At 38.2% G+C, this 20,536-nt stretch overlaps 1 protein-coding gene across 4 annotated transcripts in view; it reads left to right on the top strand.

The window, feature by feature from the left end:
• Positions 1 to 20,536, top strand: part of SAMD8 (sterile alpha motif domain containing 8) — an 85,762-nt gene that overhangs the window by 45,169 nt on the left and 20,057 nt on the right. For all 4 annotated transcript variants that reach the window (XM_027129796.1, XM_027129795.1, XM_027129794.1 and 1 more), the window contains one exon: positions 11,338 to 11,930. In XM_027129796.1, coding sequence (XP_026985597.1) covers positions 11,338 to 11,930 — 593 coding nt within the window. The remainder of the gene's footprint in view (positions 1 to 11,337; positions 11,931 to 20,536) is intronic.

The following is a 20,536-nucleotide window of genomic DNA, read 5'->3' as shown; positions in this document are numbered from 1 at the left end:
CACACACACACACACACACACACACACACACACACACACACACACACCACATCATATCTGTGATGCAGGCATTAGAAAGCCAGTACTGCCACTCTACAACTTCAGCTGCTTCCTGACACAAAGTCAGTGACTAGAAACTGGAGAATTACTTGTACACTCACATACAACCAATATTTCAATAGTCTTTCTTGTGGATACCCAAAACTTCAGGAAAATGGCCCCTACTTCACTTTCTGCCTTCCTCCCATGTCAGAGCATCTAGTTGGCTGAACCTAATTCACATTTAGAACCCTAGTTGCTAGGGATCCTGGGGAATAATTTTTACCTTTTTAACCTCTGTAGTACAAAAGACAACTAGAGGGAGATCGGAAAGGATCATGAGTGCCATTTCATCATATTTGTGAAAGGATCCTGAGTGCCAATTCATCATATTTGTCACAGGCACTAAGTCAATGGTGATTCATAGATGGTAATACTCCTTGTAGTCAAGTCATCATTTCCAGTAGTTGGCCAGATTGTCCTGCAGCTGTTCAGTCACAAAGATAGGATAGGACAAAACAAATAGCTTCAGTGAGGCAGAATAGGGAAAAAGTTTGTTGATAGTTATTGTCTCCTTTTGCAGTTCTGGGCTGATTGTGCTTAGTTTGTTAAACCTAATATACAGTATTTGCAGTTTTAATTTGGTAACTGAGTTTTAATAAGTAAATGAGTTATTTATATTATCGTGAAGATAATTTAATGCATATCACTCCATTGGTATGCGTTAAAGGCTCATTGGTTAAAGAACAGCCATGCTACTGTTAAGTAATACCAGATAAGCTGTTTTTATTGTATTAAGTATGGAGATAAGATCATGGGAAATATGCTGAGCTCTTTTGCTGTCAAGCTGCTGACATCTTTAATTAGTATGAATTAAATTTGGAGAGAAAAGAAATAAATTTTCTAGTAAATGAACAAGTTGATGTGCTGAAAATTGCATTTTTTAATAGTTTTCAAGGGACTTCCCTGGTGGCCTAATGGTTAGGACTCTGCGTTCCCAATGCAGGGGGCCTGGGTTCGATCCCTGGTCAGGGAGCTAGATCCCACATGCATGCTATAACTAAGGAGCCTGCCTGCTGCAACTAAGTCCTGGTGCAACCAAATAAATAAATAAATAAAAATAAATATTAAAAAAATAGTTTTCAAAAATTTCTCACCAGAGTCCATCCAAAAGATAAGAAATGTTTTGTTCCACTCTGTACGGAACAGTCAGCTACTTTAGTTTATCTGTTATCTATGAGTTGGAACTAAGTTTGAGTAATGCCTCTTGATGGTAAGATTCTGCATGAGTGGACTATTCTCTTAGTGCCTTGATAATAACATTGACCTTTGATAACTAATTTCTTAATTGCTCATGATTTCAGAATAAACTTCTTTTAAATTTTATCTCAAATTGAAATGTTTCCTTTATGTACCAGTTAACATTTTGGACAAGTACCATGCTTTGCACACAGTGCTTTTTGATGTGGATCAAACTTTAATGACGTAGCTAGGAGTTAGTGTCTAAATAATATGTCAGATTTTTTTATTCTGTTATTCTACTTCTATAAATCTAACCCAAGGCACTGCAATACTATTTGTAATAGTAATAAAATTGTGAACAGTTGCTGACAGTGGGGAAATGGACAAATTATTGTATAGCCATACAATGGAATGTCCTTTTCAAAGGATAGTTTGATAACATTAGACAGGACTCATGCAATAATGTTAAGTAAAAATGATACAGAATTACCAATGGTATGGTTTCTCTATAGAAATTTTTCCTATAGAAAGTTCTGTGGATGAAAGATAAATAAAAAATTACAAGCATTAGTTCTCTGGGGGGTAATTTTGAAATTATATTTTAAATGTTCTTCAACAAATATGTATCGCTTCTATATATTTTTCTGTCTTTTTATTGTAGAAGTTCATTACTTTTAAAGATCCAAACAATGCAGAAATTTGTAGACTACAAACTATAAAAGTCCTTCAGTCACCTACCTAGGCAAATGAAGTCCAGTTTATCAACTTGTTCTTTTATGGATCTTGCTTTTGTTGTCATATCTAAGAAATCTTTACCTAACCTAAGGTCAAAGATTTTCTCCTGTGTTTTCTTTTTTTTTTCTCCTGTGTTTTCTTTTAGAAGTTTTCTAGTTTTAGATTTTACATTAGGTCTGTGATCCATTTCAAGTTAATTTTTTATATGTGGTGAGAGGTATGGATTAATTTTTTTTGCATGTGGATATTCATTTGTTCTAATACGATTTGATGGAAAGACTATCCTTTCTCCACTGAATTGCCTTTGCATGTCTGTAGAAAATGAGATATCCATATGTATGTAGGTCTATTTCTGGATTCTCTATTCTGTACCATTGATTTGTTTATCTTTATGCCATTACTACTTTGTCTTGATTAGGGTAGTATGATAGAATTCTAAAATGACCTCCAGTGACCTTTGTATAGTGGGAAGGACCTGTGAGTCTGATTATCACTCTGATTATGTTATGTTATATGGCACAGTTGACTAAGAAAGGGAAATTATCTTAGTGGACCTGACCTAATCAGCCAGCAAAGGACTGGGCTTTTCCTGGAGAAAGAGATTCTAAGTACAAGGGGCATTCAACAAAGAAAAACAACAGAGAAAAAGCTGGTTTTCAGAAGAGGAGGGGGCCCTAAATGCCAGTGGCCACTAAATTTACAGTAATTTGTTACACAGCAGTAGAAAACAAACACTGTATATAGTAAGTCTTGTAATTAGCTATCTAATCTTATTCTTTTTCAAGGTTGTTTTGGTTATTCTGTGTCCTTTGCATTTTCATATCAACTACTGAAATAAGTTTATCTATAAAAAAGTCTGTTGGAATTTTGATTGGGATTCCATGAAATATATAGATCAAATTTTGGAAGAATTGACAGATGTCAATGAAAAATTAACCAGTCAATCTAAGAAAAAAACGGAAAATTTTATCTGAGCCAAATTGAGCACTGTAACCCAAGAACAGCACATCAGAAAGCTCTCAGAGCTGTTCCACCAGTAAGAAGTGTAGGCATAGTTATATAAGTTTTTTTGAGACAGAGGGCTGTACATTAAATGACGTTTTATTGACAGTTACACAGTCCAGATCTAAAAGTCGTGTGGCCCCTTACAAGATCAAGAAGGAATGTTATCTTTCTTTTTTTTAATACATTTATTTATTTATTTATTTTTGGCTGTGTTGGGTCTTCATTGCTGCATGCGGGCTTTCTTTAGTTGTGGCGAGCCGGGGCTAGTCTTCATTGCAATGCGTGGGCTTTTCATTGCAGTGGCTTCTTTTGTTGTGGAGCACGGACTCTAGGCGCATGGGCTTCAGTAGTTGTGGCACATGGGCTCAGTAGTTGTGGCTCACGGGCTCTAGAGCGCAGGCTCAGTAGTTGTGGCGCACGGGCTTAGTTGCTCCGCGGCATGTGAGATCTTCCCGGACCAGGGCTTGAACCCTGCGTGTCCCCTGCATTAGCAGGCAGATTCTTAACCCACTGCACCACCAGGGAAGTCCTGGATATATTTTTGATAGGCTGATTGTTGGATAAGAGAAAGAGAGGTGACAAGGATGATTCAATTTACCAAATTCAAAGGTGGATTCTTAACCACTGCGCCACCAGGGAAGTCCCAAGAAGGAATGTTATCTTTTAAGGAGTTGCCTGGCTGGTGCTAGGAGAATGTTGCTCTTTATGGCTGAGCAGGTATTTATGCCAACGGGGGAGGTTTGGTTGATGTGTAATATAGATACACAGTTCTCAGTAGTGGGGAGAGAGGAGGCCAAAGGGCAGAGAAAAAATTTTTATGTTTGAATTCTTCTTGTCTGGACATAAAATATGAATTTTATTTCACAGCATTTTTATTTTCTTAAAAATTTGAGTCTTTTGACCCACCCATGTCACTATTTATTTAGATCTTTAATTTCTCTTAGCAATGTTTTATAGTTTTTAGTGTACAGATTTTTCGCATGTTTGGTCAGATTTATCCTTGGGCATTTTATATTTTTTGGTGCTATTGTAAATGGCATTATTTTGTAAATTTCAATTTTTTGATTGTTTATTTCTAGTATATAGAAATACAATTGATTTTTGTATGTTGATATTAAGCAATCTTGCTAAACTAAATTATTCTAGTAACTTGTGTTTGTGTGTATGTGTAGATTCCATTGAATTTTCCACATAGATTATCATATTGTCTGCAAATACAGTTTTGTTCTTTCCTTTCCAATCGTATGCCCTTTATTTCTTCTTCTTGCCTTATTCTACTGGCTAGATTGCTCAGTGTTTTACCAAAATGTTGAGAGTAGACAGTCCAGCCTTGTTCCTGATATTAAGGGGAAAGCCTTTAGCCTTTCATCATTAAGTATAATGTTAACCATAGGTTTTTCAAAGATGTCCTTTATCAACTTGATGAAGTTTCTCTTTATTTCTCGTTTGCTGAGAGTTTTTCATTGGGAATGAATACTGGATTTTGCCAAATGCTTTTCTGTCTTTTGAGTTATTGTGTGGTTTCCCTGTTTTAGCCTGTGGTGAATTATTTTTATTTTCAAGTGTTAAACTAACTTTGCACTCCTGAGATAAACATCACTTGGTTATGTTGTATTATCCTTTTAAAATATTGTTGGATTTGATTTGCTAAGATATGTTGAAATTTTTTGCTTTCACATTTGTAAGGGCTCTCAGGCTGTAGTTCTATTTTCTTGTAATGTCTTTGTCTGGTTTTGGTATCAGGGTACTACTGGCCTCATGGAATGAATTCAGAAATATTCCCTCCTCTTCTGGAAGGGTTTTATTTTAGTAGTCCATTTCTCCCAACTTTTGTGCTATTGTTGACATATTTTACTTACATATTTACCCATATATCTACCATTTCTGGTATTCATATTTTCAAATGATGGCATTTTTGTTCTGCCTGAAGGACTTCCTTTTCACATTTCTGGTAGCTCAGGTCTGCTCGAGATGAAATTATTCAGCTTTTGTGTGTCTGAAAAAGTATTTGTTTTACCTTTGTTTTTGATCGACATTTTACCGGTCATAGAATTATAGGCTGATCATTTTTTTTTCTTTCAGTCTTTTAAAGACATTGTTTCACTGTCTTCTAGCTTGCAATGTTTCCAGTGAGGAATCTGCTATCATTCTTATCTTTGTTCCTATGTGTATAATGTGTGTATCCTCTCTTTTTACTTTTAAGATTTTCTCATTGTCATTGATTTTGAGTAATTTGATTATGATATGGTGTGGTATAGTTGTTTTTGCTTGTTTGTTTGTTTGTTATTTATTTTCGGCTGCGTTGGGTCTTTGTTGCTGTGTGTGGGCCCTCTCTAGCTGTGGGAGCAGGGGCCACTCTTTGTTGTGGTCCACGTGCTTTTCACTGTGGTGGCTTCTCTTGTTGGGGAGCATGGGCTCTAGGCGTGTGGGCTTCAGCACTTGCGGCTTGTGGACTCAGTAGTTATGGCTCGTGGGCTGTAGAGCACAGGCTCAGTAGTTATGGTGCACGGGCCCAGTTGCTCCGCTGCATGTGGGATCTTCCTGGACCAGGGCTCGAACCCGTGTCCCCTGCATTGGCAAGCGTATTTTTAACCACTGTGCCACCAGGGAAGCCTTGGTGTGGTATAGTTTTTTGTGTGGTTCTAATGTTTGGAATTTATTGAGCTTTTTGATTTGTGTTTATAGTTTTCACCAAATCTTGAAAAATGTTAACCATTGTTACTTCAGATATTTTTTTCTGCACTCTCCTCTCTCGTTTGGGGACTACAATTATGCATCTATTAAGATGTTTGAAGTTGTCCCACCTCTCACTGATATTCTTTTCATTTTCTTTTATTTTTTTAATCATGGTAAAATATACATAACAAACTTATATTTTAACCATTTTTAAGTGCACAGTTTAGTGGCACTAAGTACATTTACATTGTTGTGCAACCATCACCACCATCCATTTCCAGAACTGTTTCATTATCCCAAATGGAAACTTTGTACCCATTAAACAGTAATGGGTATTTGTCTCCTACTGCACAGTCCCTGGAAACCAACATCTACTTTCTGTCTCTATGAATTTGACTACCAAGTGAATCATACAATATTTGTCCTTTTGTGTCTGGCTTATTTCACTTAGCATAATGTCTTCAAGATTCCTTTTAAAGGCTGAATAATATTCTCTTCATTTTTAAAAATTCTGTTTTTCCTGTGTTTCATTTTGAATAATTCCTATTGTTATGTCTTCAAGTTTACTACACTTATGCAATATCTGATCAGCTGTTAATCCCATCCAGTGTGTTTTTTATTACATATCTTGTAATTTCATCTCTAGAAGTTTGAGTTGGATCTTTTTTATATGTCTATATCTCTATTTAACTTTTTGAACATATGTAATACAGTTATCATAACTATGTTAATTTCCTTGTCTCATAATTTTATTATCTGTGTCAGTTCTGGGTCAATTTCAATTGATTTTCTACTCATTATAGATGAATTTTTCTACTCCTTTGCATGCCTGGTAATCTTTGGTTGGTTGCCAGACATTGTGATTTTACCTGTTGGGTGCTGAATACTTTCTTATTCCTATTAATATTCTTCTGCTTTGTTGTGGGATGTAGTTAAATTACTTGAAAACAGTTTGATCCTTTTGGTTCTGCTTTTAAGATTTGTTTGGCTGGACCAGAGACATGTTTAGGTTTAGGGCAGGATTTCTCAGTATCAGCACTATAACACTTTGGGTCAGATAATTCTTTGTTGTGAGGGGCTGTCCTGTGCATTGTAGAGTGTTTAACAGCATCCCTAGCCTCTAGTCTTTAGATGATCCCCTAGTTGTGACAACCACAAATGTCTCCAGAAATTGCCAAATATTTTGGGGTGGGCAAATTGCCCTCAGTTGAGAACTACTGTTTCTAGGGTTAATTCTTCCTTACTACTATGGAAAGATCTTATTGTGTACTCTACCCAGTGCCCCATGAATCATGAGATTTTTCATTTTTTTCCAGTCTGGTTGTTTATAGTAGGCACTTTTAGTGGTCTTGTGTGAATACTGGGCATTATTGCCTCTAATCTTTCTGGGTGGTTCTTTTTTCAGTCTTGTTTGGTTTCCTCACATATATGTGCTGATCAGCATTCAGCTGCCTATTCAAGGGAGATCCTTTGCAAATCTCTGGAGTTCCATCTTAGTCTGCTTAGGCTGTTATAACAAAAATACCATAGGCTGGGTGGCTTAAATAACAAATCTATTTCTCACAGTTCTGGAGGCTGAGGAGTCCAAGATCAAAGTGCCAGCAGATTTGGTGTCTGTGAGGACCTGCTTCCTAGTTCATAGGTGGTCAGCTTCTAGTTGTGTCTTTAGATGACAGAAGGGAAGAGAACTCTTTGGGGTGTCTCTTATAAAGGCATTAATTCCATTCACGAGGATTCTGCCTTCATGACCTAATCACCTCTTAATACTATCCTATTGGGGGTTAGAATTTCAACATATGAATTTGGGGGGAATATAAACATTCAGTCCATAACAAGTTCTCTGTCTGTGTATCTTTCTCCTCTCTAGTATTCTATCCCAGGTACACTGCCATCTTGATTTCCCTAGATTCTCAGTTCCATTGCAACTCACCAAGTCTGCTGGGTCTCACCCAGTTTATATCCTGTACCACTCATGGCTGGGGCAGTAGGGCTCACCTTGTTTCCTACTCTCAAGGATCTCCTTTGTTGTCTGGTGCCCACTGTCTTGAAACTGGTTTTCTCCCCATATATTTAATCTATTTTTTGGCTGTTTCAGGTGGAAAAGTAAATCTGGTTTCTCTTATTGCATCTTGTTCAGAAGCAGAAGTCCCTTTAACTGATAGTTGATTCATATTAATTATTGGTTAAAGCTGAAAGTATTCTGAAACATTTACTTACCTAATTTCTTCATTATGTATATTTGTATGAAACTTATAGCTCTCATATTCTTCGTTAAAAGTCTCCTGTCCCCTGTAGTTCCTGTGGTACAATGTAAATATTAAATTGCCTTGAAGCCTTTTATCATCTGTTAATATACCTCTTTAATGCAGGTTTTCATAGTGTTATCTAAGTATGTAGTAGCACACAATTAACGGTTGTGCCCTGACCTGATGAAGCACAACAGTGCAATGTGTCATGCTTTTAGGGCATTGCCACAGCAGGCTCAAAGACTTCCAGGAAGCTTTCTTGTATGATAACTCATATTTTCTAGCAGCTAAAACATCAGCATCAAAGCCTGTTTGTTAGCCAGATTGAGGGTGTAAAGAACAGATTGTTAGCCAGATTGAAGGTGCTATAAGACAGAAAAAAAAAAAAAAAACCATGAAAGAGATCATTTTGAGCAGTGTGTGAGATGAAACTACTGAAGAATAAGGCTAAAAGGATGGGGTGACTTGGAGCCCGTTGGTGGTAAGCTGTTAGAAAAAGGAGAAAGGTAGCAGAATAGAAGTAAAATGACAGAAGGAATCTGGCCTTATCTTGTATGAGAAGAGCTTCTCATACGTATTACATCGTAATTGTTGCAGAGTTTGTAGCATGTGTTTGTTGGATATTCAGGGATGAAATGATTTATTCAGAGAATACCTTGGGGAAAAGATATGTATGTAGTGTGTAGGATGAAGCCATCTGGCTATCTATATGGACTAAAACATAGCAAAATCATTTAAAATGGAACTATATATATGTAATACGTGATATAAAATTATATATATCAATGTGTATAAATTCCATGAGTTGAAAGTGAATAAATCATAATTCCTTGGCCTTTGGGATGACACTGATATACTGTAGGTAAAAATAAAAAAAGTTGAGTACAATTTTTTGTAGCTCTGCAGTATATAAAACATGTCCTTACAGATGCATGTACTGTTAATTTTTTAAGACTGAAAAGCTATTATGGATTAATACTGTTAAAAGCTCTGTTTTGAAACACTGTGATTTAAGATTTTCAAAAACTAGGATTGCTTTTTAGTAATTAAGAAACAAATATTTAATGGGCATGTTTCTTGTTGGCTGAATACTTTTGATGGTATAAGAGGTACTTGGGTAGTTGAGTATCTGCCTTTTTCAGGTGATTATAGGTATTCATGGCAAGAGTTTGTGTGGATAGAAGAATGCAGAAGTAGCAGCTTTTTACTTTCCTTAGCATAAAGAAGCATAGAAAGGTTTTCATAGCCAAAAATGCATGTTGTAAGGCAATGATAAGCACTAAAATCAGGAATTACTACATCTGAGAGGAGAGGGAGGGGTTGCTATCAGGGAAGGACATTCACTTGTATTGATGTTTTGTTTTGCTTTTAAAGCAGACTTTTAAAATCAAGTTCAACATATGTAAAATGTAGATCATATGTATACAGATTGATGAATTTTCACCTGTATAACTAATACCCAGATTAAGAAATAGAACATATGTATTGGAACTGTTTTTTTTTTTCTTTCAAGCTGGGTAGTGGGCACATGGGTGTTTGTTGTGTCATTCTTTCTCGTTCTTCTTCTTTTTTTTTTTGCGGTACACGAGCCTCTCACCGCTGCGACCTCTCCCGTTGCGGAGCACAGGCTCCGGACGCGCAGGCTCAGCGGCCATGGCTCACGGGCTCAGCCGCTCCGTGGCATGTGGGATCTTCCCGGACCGGGGCACGAACCCGTGTCCCCTGCATTGGCAGGCGGACTCTCAACCACTGCGCCACCAGGGAAGCCCCTCTTCTTCTTTTTTAATGCTTTAAAATTTACCTACTGTGGACTTTTTTTTTAAAATATATTTATTTATCTATTTTGGTTGCACCAGGTCTTAGTTGCGGCACGTGGGCTCCTTAGTTGTGGCATGTATGTGGGATCTAGTTCTCTGACTAGGGATCAAATCCGGACCCCCTGCATTGGGAGCGCAGAGTCCTATCCACTGCACTACTAGGGAAGTCCCCTTACTGTGTTTTTAAAAAATCATCTCAGAAGGAAATATGGTCTTTAGAGATCTGGAAAATGTCAGAAAGCCCACAGGCTTTAGTAGTTGAGAAAGTACTTTAGGGAACTAGGTTTTTTCTCCATGTAGGCCTTTGTCTCCCGTATATCTGATAAAGTTTATAAACCTGATATAGACCCAAGTTACTGAACATTTTAAAATGGAAAAAGAACATAAACAGAACTGTATGGGATCAAAGTAGTAAAAATTATTAGTACTTTTTGAAACAGTACATTGTTGGCCTTTTATAATCGCAGTATAGGGAATTCCCCAGGGGTCCAGTGGTTAGGACTCCATGCTTTCACTGCTGAGGTCCAGGGTTCAATCCCTGGTCAGGGAACTAAGATCCCGCAAACCACGTGGTGAGACCAAAAATTAAAATTAAAAAAAAAAAGGAAATACTATAACTGCAGTATAAAATATGGCCCCTCAAATTTATGGTACATTGAAATGTTTTATCACTGAATCTCAATGATAGTTTAAGAAGAAAATTCCTTTTTCAGTTCTGTAATGGAATATTCAAGGTATAGAAAGAAATGAGCTGTTAAGATATTTATAGATACTTAATATCTAGTAAAGACTTTATATCTGTTGTAGAAATTATTTGTATAGTAGATAGAAATATGCTTAATCTAAGGGGTTTCCTGCAGTTAGTTATCTATCTGCCTTTGTGGGGTTGTGTGTTTTTTTTTTTTTGCGGTACGCAGGCCTCTCACCGCTGTGGCCTCTCCCGCCGCGGAGCACAGGCTCCGGACGCGCAGGCCCAGCGGCCATGGCCCACAGGCCCAGCCGCTCCGCAGCATGTGGGATCCTCCCGGACCGGGGCACGAACCCGCGTCCCCTGCATCGGCAGGCGGACTCTCAACCACTGCACCACCAGGGAAGCCCGGGGTTGTGTGTTTTTTTGGAGGCGGGGTGGGGGGAGACTTATTCCACGAACATGAAGATTTCTGAAATTTGATTTATTTTTACGTATAACAAATCTTTCTATATATCTCATTTTATGAACAGTGTTGAGTTATTTTTCTCAATTCTTCTCACCAGTAGGCTTTTTCTAATTAAGTTATGGCTTGCTGTGGTGTGGAAAAGCCATTTGTAAAATATTACCAAAAAAACATTTTGCAAAAATGTTCGGTCATTAGCTTTCCTTTTGCTATTGGGGTTATATGCATATAATTATTAGAATGTTAATCTGTTGAGAACTACTCATTAATGAATAATTTTTGTTTCTTTTACTCTCGTCTGGAAGCCAATAGGGCAGTGTAGATGAATTACTGTTTCTGATGTGTTTACGTGTATTTTGTCTTCAAAGGAGTTCTTAGGACACCCTGAAATTTTTGTTTTATTTTCCTGTTTTCCCTTGACAGGCAGTGGAAGAGGAAATGGCTTTTCCTAATCAGCTCTGCATTCGCCGCTGGACTACCAAGCATGTAGCTGTTTGGCTGAAGGATGAAGGCTTTTTTGAGTATGTGGACATTTTATGCAATAAGCACCGACTTGATGGAATCACATTGCTAACGTTGACTGAATATGATCTCCGGTCTCCTCCTCTGGAAATCAAAGTCTTAGGGGACATTAAAAGGTTAATGCTGTCAGTCCGAAAATTGCAGAAAATACATATTGATGTTTTAGAAGAGATGGGATACAACAGTGACAGTCCCATGAGTTCCATGAGCCCTTTCATTAGTGCTCTTCAGAATGCAGAGTGGCTCTGTAATGGGGAACCTTCACACGACTGTGACGGACCCATCACTGATTTGAATTCTGATCAATACCAGTATGTGAATGGTAAAAACAAACATTCTATTCGAAGATTGGACCCAGAGTATTGGAAGACCATATTGAGTTGTATATATGTTTTTATAGTGTTCGGATTTACATCTTTCATAATGGTTATAGTCCACGAGCGAGTGCCTGACATGCAGACCTATCCACCACTCCCGGATATATTCTTAGACAGGTAAGTTTTGTTTCTAGTTGCCAAGTTTGTAGAAGATAGCTGTACTAGCAATGATAATGATATATTCATGATAATTACATTCTTTATTATTGTTGTTTTGGTTGATATATACTTCCCATTTGCCTTATCTTGTGCTATATAAAGATGCTTTAGAATTGCCTTTTTCTCTTAGAGTAAACTAGACCTTAAGCCTAGATGAGTAGCAAGAACCACTGCTTAATTTATTTTTCTACAGCTATGTTGTAGCTCCTTGGGCACTTCAGATTTTAAAAGGGTTTCCTGGAATGTTATATGTAATAAATGGAATTTGTTTACTTTTTTTAAAAAAAAGATGAACAGGGTTTTGCTTCTTCTAAAAATATGGGGAGGTCTCATGTATCATCAGATAAATTAGAACTATCACAAATACAAACTGATTCATGGATAGTATTCTGTTTTTATAAATACTGTATGCATAAAAAAGAGTATAGTATATTATATGAAAAATAAGAATAGAACAAAACTCAAAACTATTAGTTTTTATATTTGCGGGTTTTTTTTTTTTTTTTTTTTTTGCGGTACACAGCCCTCTCATTGTTGTGGCCTCTCCCATTGCGGAGCACAGGCTCCGACGCGCAGGCTCAGCGGCAATGGCTCACGGGCCCAGCCGCTCCGCAGCATGTGGGATCTTCCCAGACAGGGGCACGAACCGTGTCCCCTGCATCAGCAGGCGGACTGTCAATCACTGCGCCACCAGGGAAGCCCTATATTGGTGGTTTTAAAAAATCTTTTGAAAGTTTGTAGTGCTGTCTTGTTTTTGTAAAACGTTGTGCCCCTGAAATTGAAACTGTGATTAAAAATCTTACAACAAACAAAAGCCCAGGACCAGATGGCTTCACAGGCGAATTCCATCAAACACTTAGAGAAGAGAAGAGCTAACACCTATCCTTCTCAAACTCTTCCAAAATATAGCAGAGGGAGGAACACTCCCAAACTCATTCTACGAGGCCACCATCACCCTGATACCAAAACCAGACAAAGATGTCACCAAGATGGGCTTCCCTGGTGGCGCAGTGGTTGAGAGTCTGCCTGCCGATGCAGGGGACACGGGTTTGTGCCCCGGTCTGGGAAGATCCCACATGCCACGGAACGGCTAGGCCCTGTGAGCTGCGGCCGCTGAGCCTGCGCGTCCGGAGCCTGTGCTCCGCAACGGGAGAGGCCACAACAGTGAGAGGTCCATGTACCGCAAAAAAAAAAAAAAAAAAAAATAGATGTCACAAAGAAAGAAAACTACAGGCCAATATCACTGATGAACATAGATGCAAAAATCCTCAACAAAATGCTAGCAAACAGAATCCAACAGCACATTAAAAGGATCATACACCATGATCAAGTGGGGTGTATTCCAGAAATGCAAGGATTCTTCAATATACGCAAATCAATCAACGTGATACACCATATTAACAAATTGAAGGAGAAATACCGTATGATCATCTCAATAGATGCAGAGAAAGCTTTCAACAAAATTCAACACCCATTTATGATAAAAACCCTGCAGAAAGTAGGCATAGAGAGAACTTTCCTCAACATAATAAAGGCCATATATGACCAACCCACAACCAACATCCTCCTCAATGGTGAAAAACTGAAACCATTCCCACTAAGATCAGGAACAAGACAAGGTTGCCCACTGTCACCACTCTTATTCAACATAGTTTTGGAAGTTCTAACCACAGCAATCAGAGAAGAAAAAGAAATAAAAGGAATCCAAATCATAAAAGAAGAAGTAAAGCTGTCACTGTTTGCAGATGACATGATACTGTAGATAGAGAATCCTAAAGATGCTACCAGAAAACTACTAGAGCTAATCAATGAATTTGGTAAAGTAGCAGGATACAAAATTAATGCACAGAAATCTCTGGCATTCTTATACACTAATGATGAAAAATCTGAAAGTGAAATTAAGAAAACACTCCCATTTACCATTCAACGAAAGGAATAAAATATCTAGGAGTAAACCTACCTAAGGAGACAAAAGACCTGTATGCAGAAAACTATAAGACACTGATGAAAGAAATTAAAGATGATACAAAAAGATGGAGAGATATACCATGTTCTTGGATTGGAAGAATCAACATTGTGAAAATAACTCTACTACCCAAAGCAATCTACAGATTCAGTGCAATCCCTATCAAACTACCAGTGGCATTTTTCACAGAACTAGAAAAAAAATTTTCACAATTTGTATGGAAACACAAAAGACCCCGAATAGCCAAAGCAATCTTGAGAACGAAAAACAGAGCTGGAGGAATCAGGCTCCCTGACTTCAGACTATACTACAAAGCTACAGTAATCAATACAGTATGGTACTGGCACAAAAACAGAAATATAGAGCAATGGAACAGGATAGAAAGCCCAGAGGTAAACCCACGCACATATGGTCACCTTATCTTTGATAAAGGAGGCAAGAATATACAGTGGAGAAAAGACAGCCTCTTCAATAAGTGGTGCTGGGAAAACCGGACAGGTACATGTAAAAGTATGAAATTAGAACCCTCCCTAACACCATACACAAAAATAAACTCAAAATGGATTAAAGACCTAAATGTAAGGCCAGACACTATCAAACTCTTAGAGGAAAACATAGGCAGAACACTCTATGACATAAATCACAGCAAGATCCTTTTTGACCCACCTCCTAGAGAAATGGAAATAAAAACAAGAATAAACAAATGGGACCTAATGAAACTTAAAAGCTTTTGCACAGCAAAAGAAATCATAAACAAGCCGAAAAGACAGTCCTCAGAATGGGAGAAAATATTTGCAGATGAAGCAACTGACAAAGGATTAATCTCCAAGATTTACAAGCAGCTCATGCAGCTCAATAACAAAGAAGCAAACAACCCAATCCAAAAATGGGCAGAAGACCTAAATAGACATTTCTCCAAAGAAGCTATACAGATTGCCAACAAACACATGAAAGAATGCTCAACATCGTTAATCATTAGAGAAATGCAAATCAAAACTACAATGAGATATCATCTTACACCGGTCAGAATGGCCATCATCAAAAAATCTAGAAACTAAATCCTGGAGAGGGTGTGGAGAAAAGGGAACCCTCTTGCACTGTTGGTGGGAATGTAAATTGATACAGCCACTATGGAGAACAGTATGGAGTTTCCTTAAAAACTACAAATAGAACTACCATACGACCCAGCAATCCCACTACTGGGCATATACCCTGAGAAAACCGTAATTCAAAAAGAGTCATGCACCAAAATGTTCATTGCAGCTCTATTTACAATAGCCAGGACCTGGAAGCAACCTAAGTGCCCATCAACAGATGAATGGATAAAGGAGATGTGGCACGTATATACAATGGAATATTACTCACCCATAAAAAGAAACGAAATTGAGTTATTTGTAGTGAGGTGGATGGACCTAGAATCTGTCATACAGAGTGAAGTAAGTCAGAAAGAGAAAAACAAATACCGTATGCTAACACATATATATGGAATCTAAGAAGAAAAAAAAAAGGTCATGAAGAACCTAGGGGTAAGACGGGAATAAAGACACAGACCTACTAGAGCATGGACTTGAGGATATGGAGAGGGGGAAAGGTAAGCTGTGACAAAGTGAGAGAGTGGCGTGGACATATATACACTACCAAACGTAAAATAGATAGCTAGTGGGAAGTAGCCGCATAGCACAGGGAGATCAGTTAGGTGGTTTGTGACCACCTAGAGGGGTGGGATAGGGAGGATGGGAGGGAGGGAGACGCAAGAGGGAAGAGATATGGAAACATATGTGTATGTATAACAGATTCATTTTGTTATAAAGCAGAAACTAAGGCACCATTGTAAAGCAATTATACTCCAGTAAAGATGTTTAAAAAATAAAAACAAAACGTTGTACTCTTCTGAAAGTGCCTTATAGTATATGGGTTTTTTTAAAATGAAATGAATTAAAATGTCCATGTTAAGATGGCAGGATGACATATATATAACATTTTATTCTCTCTCGAGCCCTGACTAAAAGTATAGTAAAGAAGTTGTGTTTGTTTGTTGGTCCTAAGTTGTAAACTTACAAGGAAAGGGTAGATAAGAGAGGAGAAAACAGCCATACATTTTTGGGAGTTTGAAAGCAGATGGGTGAGGGACTTCCCTGGTGGTCCAGTGGTTAAGGCTCCGCACTGCAATGCAGGGGGCCCGGGTTCGATCCCTGGTCAGGGAACTAGATCCCATATGCTACAAATAAAAGATCCCGCATGCTGCAACTAAGACCCGGCACAGCCAAATAAATAAATGAATATTAAAAGAAAAAAGGAAAAGCAGATGGGTGAGTGGCAACTAGCAGAGCTAAAGTAACATAATTCTAAAGCAGCAGTTGGGAAAACTGAGAACCAACCCAAACTATCTTGCAGATTTCTCAAAGCTCTGGATACTGTGGGTGAAAGGGTGGTGCTAAAATAAGAAAGCTGTTTAAGAAGCTGTTAGATCCCTATATCTCCTTCCCTGTTCTATCGTACACAATTTTTCCAGCAGAAGACCCTAAGGAAGTAAGGAAGACAGCATGTGGATATCTGATGAAAGAGTACTCTAGGCAGAGGAAACAGCAAGGTGCAGGAATCCTGAATTGGTAGTAGGCTTAGCATGTTTAAGGAACAGCAAGTGAGAGATGGAGAGAACAGTTGGAGGTGAGATCTGAGAGGAGACAGAAGTCCAGATTTTGTAGGTACTTGTAGACAATTGTAAGGACTTTAGCTTTCATTCTAAGTGAAAAGGGAAGCCATTGGAAAGCATTTAGGAGAAGAGTAGAGCGATCTGACTTCCATTTTAAAAGGTCAATCTAATTGTTGTTAATAGAATAGCTCGGTAGTGGGGATGGGAAAGTAGAGGTTAGTTAAATTATTGAATCCGTCTAGGCAAAGATGGGGTGGATTGGATGAGAAGAGTAGTGGTTCATACGTGTGTGTGTGTGTAGATATACATATATGTATATATATGTGTGTGTGTATGTATGTACATACAGGCAACAAGATTTGCTTATGGATTTGCATGTAAGGTGTAAGAGAAAGAGAGAATTCAAGGATTATTTCAAGATTTTTTTTTTAAATTAATTTATTTATTCTGGGTTGTGCTGGGTCTTTGTTTCTGTGTGAGGGCTTTCTCTAGTTGTGGCAAGCGGGGGCCACTCTTCATCACGGTGTGTGGGCTTCTCACTATCGCGGCCTCTCTTGTCGCGGAGCACAGGCTCCAGACGCGCAGGCTCAGTAGTTGTGGCTCACGGGCCTAGTTGCTCCGCGGCATGTGGGATCTTCCCAGACCAGGGCTCAAACCCGTGTCCCCTGCATTAGCAGGCAGATTCTCAACCACTGCACCACCAGGAAAGCCCTATTCCAACATTTTTGACTTGATCATCTGGAAGGATAGAGTTGTCCTTTATAGAGGTGGGAAGACTGTGGAAAGACCTGACTTGAAGAGAAAAGTAAGGGTTTGGTTTTAGACATGTCAAGTTTGAAGTATCTTTTACACCAAATCAGAAGTCAAGTCAGAGATGGAAAGATGAGTTAGTGTTCAGAGATATCTAGGCTGAAATTTGGGAGTTACAAGTGTAGATAAAGCCATGATATTAGATAATGTCTACTAGGAAGTGAGTTTAGAAGGGAAAAGAATATTGAAGATTGAGCCCAGGAACAGGTATAATGTTTAGAGGTCAGAAAAGTAAGGCAAAACTAGTAAAGACGACGACTGAGGAGGTCAGGGCAGAGAGTGAGAGAGTATTATGCAAGCCAAGTTAAAAAAAAAATTTTAAGAAGACAGGAATAAATTATAATTAGCTGTGTCAAATGCTGCTGAGGGGTCAAGTAAGATGAGGATAATTGACCGTAGACTTTGACAAGAGTTAATAAGGGCAAAAGCCTGATTATAATGGGTTCAAGAGAGAATGTGAGACTGGAATTTACCTAAAGGTGTATCTCCACAAATATGAAACAGCATATGGACAGAGTTATTCATTGCGACATTAATTGTAATAATTATAAATATTGGAAATAATGTAAATGCTTATCCATGGAAAACTGGTTGAATATACTGTGGTACACCTACACAATAGAGTACTATTTAATCATAGAAAAGAATGAGGAAGATTTCTATGAACTGATGTGAAATGGTTTGTAGGAAAAACTCAGTAGCTGTGAAGCACCATGAGCATCCAGATCAATGGTTTCTAAATACCAATCTGTACTAAAGGAACAGACCAGGGCTCCTTAGAGAAAGGAAAGGGTAGCATGTGGATATCTGATGAAAGAGTACTCTAGGCAGAGGAAACAAGTCTGGGGCATGGTAAGCATAAAATTAGCCTGAAATAGATTTTGTGCCATAAAGCAAGGAAGTAGAAACCTATCAAAAGAACATATGAGCTGGTTTTAAGGGGCTCTCATTGATCAAATTAGGACAATTGGAACATCAAAAAGCATAATAAGGGCTTCCCTGGTGGCTCAGTGGTTGAGAATCTGGCCGCTAATGCAGGGGACATGGGTTCGAGACCTGGTCTGGGAAGATCCCACATGCTGCGGAGCAACTAGGCCCGTGAGCCACAACTACTGAGCCTGCGCGTCTGGCGCCTGTGCTCCGCAACAAGAGAGGCCGCGATAGTGAGAGGCCCACGCACCGCGATGAAGAGTGGCCCCTGCTTGCCACAACTAGAGAAAGCCCTCACACAGAAACGAAGACCCAACACAGCCAAAAATAAATAAATTTTTTTAAAAAAGCATAATGATGGTAATGGATTATAATATACTGAGTAAGAAAAAGAATCTATGAACCCATAGTGATAAATAAAACAAACAAAAAATGGTTGACTGAGAGGGGAAGTTCTTCAAGGGAATTATAAGGGAAGTTGAAGAGCCATAACCAAGCTCAGTACATGAACTTTAATTGAATCCTCAATCAAGAAAAAAAAATACTGCTATAAAGGACATTTTAGGGACAGTTAGGAAAATTTGAATATGGATGGCATATTAAATGATACAGTTTAACACTAAATCAGTGTTACAATTTCCTGGGTGTAATAGTGTATTGGGTTATGAAGAGCGTATCCTTGTTCTTAGGAGATACATGTTGAAGTATTTAGGGGAGAAGTGTCATAATGTCTTCAACTTATTTTGGGAAGGGTTTAGTCTCCTCCAAGAGTGTGTATGTGTATTTAGGTTTGTATAGAAAGAGGGAAGTAAAGCAAATATGGGAAAATGTTAATTATTGTAAACAATTGATAGATTTAAGTGAAGAATATAAAGTGTTTATCTTACAGCTTTTCTTTTGTTATGATCAGAATTTTTCAAAGTAAAAAATTGGGTAAAGCAGTGAGAGAGGGGAAGAGAATGGGAAGAGAGAAATTGGAAACAATCAAGTCTTACAAGCCCTTAAAAGTTTTTCTGTAAGGGCAACAGAGAAATGGAGTTGTAATGGAGAAAGGAGGAAAAGATATGGAGTCTCCAGGGTTTTGTTTTGGATGGGCTATATTATATAGCATGATTGTTGTACTGATGATAGGAATGACCCAATTTAGAGGGAAGGAGATACTGTTAGAGGAAAGAGAGGGTATAATTGATGGAATAATATCCTTGAGTAGATGAAAAGGGGTAGGATCTAGTGGGTGGGAGAGGCTGGTCTTAGGCACAGGGTCTATTAATTCATAACAGAGGGAAGACAGAAAATATGGGAACAGATATAAGGTTGCTAGATGTGATGGTAAAGCATGAAGTCCTCTGATGATTGTTTTTATTTCCTCTGAAAACAGGGATTTAGAAGAGAGAGAAGGTCGGAGGTTTGAGGAGAAAGGATGAAGTGTAAAATAGTCATCTATGAGAGTGAATAGACTTGTGTGATGTAGTAGCAGCACTAAAGACCTCCTTGAGGTTAATAGTCATGTTGATATTGTGTGTTTTTACCAGCCTCACTCAACTGCACAGATACAGGTATAGAATATGTAGATAATTGGATTTAAGTGGGCTTTAAGTTTTGCTAGGCAATGCAATGAAGGAAAAAGAGGAAAGGGAGTGATTATAATGACTAACCGTGGACATAGGTAGAGAAGGAGGGACAGGAGGATATGAGGTAGGTGAAGGACTACCTCATGAGGTGAGGTAGGTGAAAGTGTTATAAGATCTGTGGATTTGGGGTCTCAGAATTATTGAAGTTGGAGTACTAGAAGGAATAAGATGGAAAGACAAGAGGTGTTGGTTAGTATAGAATTCTTGACGTTGAGATTATGAAGAATAATCTTGATAATGACAAGATCCAGTTTATAACCGTGGATGGTGGGTCGCTGAAGTAGAGTAAAAGACAAGGTCATAGGAGGAGAAGTAAAAAGAGGAGTGAGAAGGATATGTACCACAACAGGAGAAGTTTTGGAGAGTGACAGTGAACCAAAACCTAAAATCTCAAGAAATCAGCGAATGGATGCTAAGGTTCTATAGATGACTATGAAAGGCATAATGGGAAAAAAGAGGGAAATGATTGATCGTGAGGATTTTATTTTAAAGTGTACAATTCAGTGGTTTTTAGTATATTTACAAAGGTGTGCAACCATCACCACTAATTCCAGAACGTTTTCAACACCCCAAA

Source organism: Aethalodelphis obliquidens, unplaced genomic scaffold, assembly GCF_003676395.1.
Source record: "Aethalodelphis obliquidens isolate GAN/ISIS:26980383/991018 unplaced genomic scaffold, ASM367639v1 scaffold37, whole genome shotgun sequence".
Classification (NCBI taxonomy): Eukaryota; Metazoa; Chordata; class Mammalia; order Artiodactyla; family Delphinidae; genus Aethalodelphis; species Aethalodelphis obliquidens.
The sequence above is the reverse complement of the archived record's forward strand: the minus strand, read 5'-3'. Positions and strand labels throughout refer to the sequence as shown.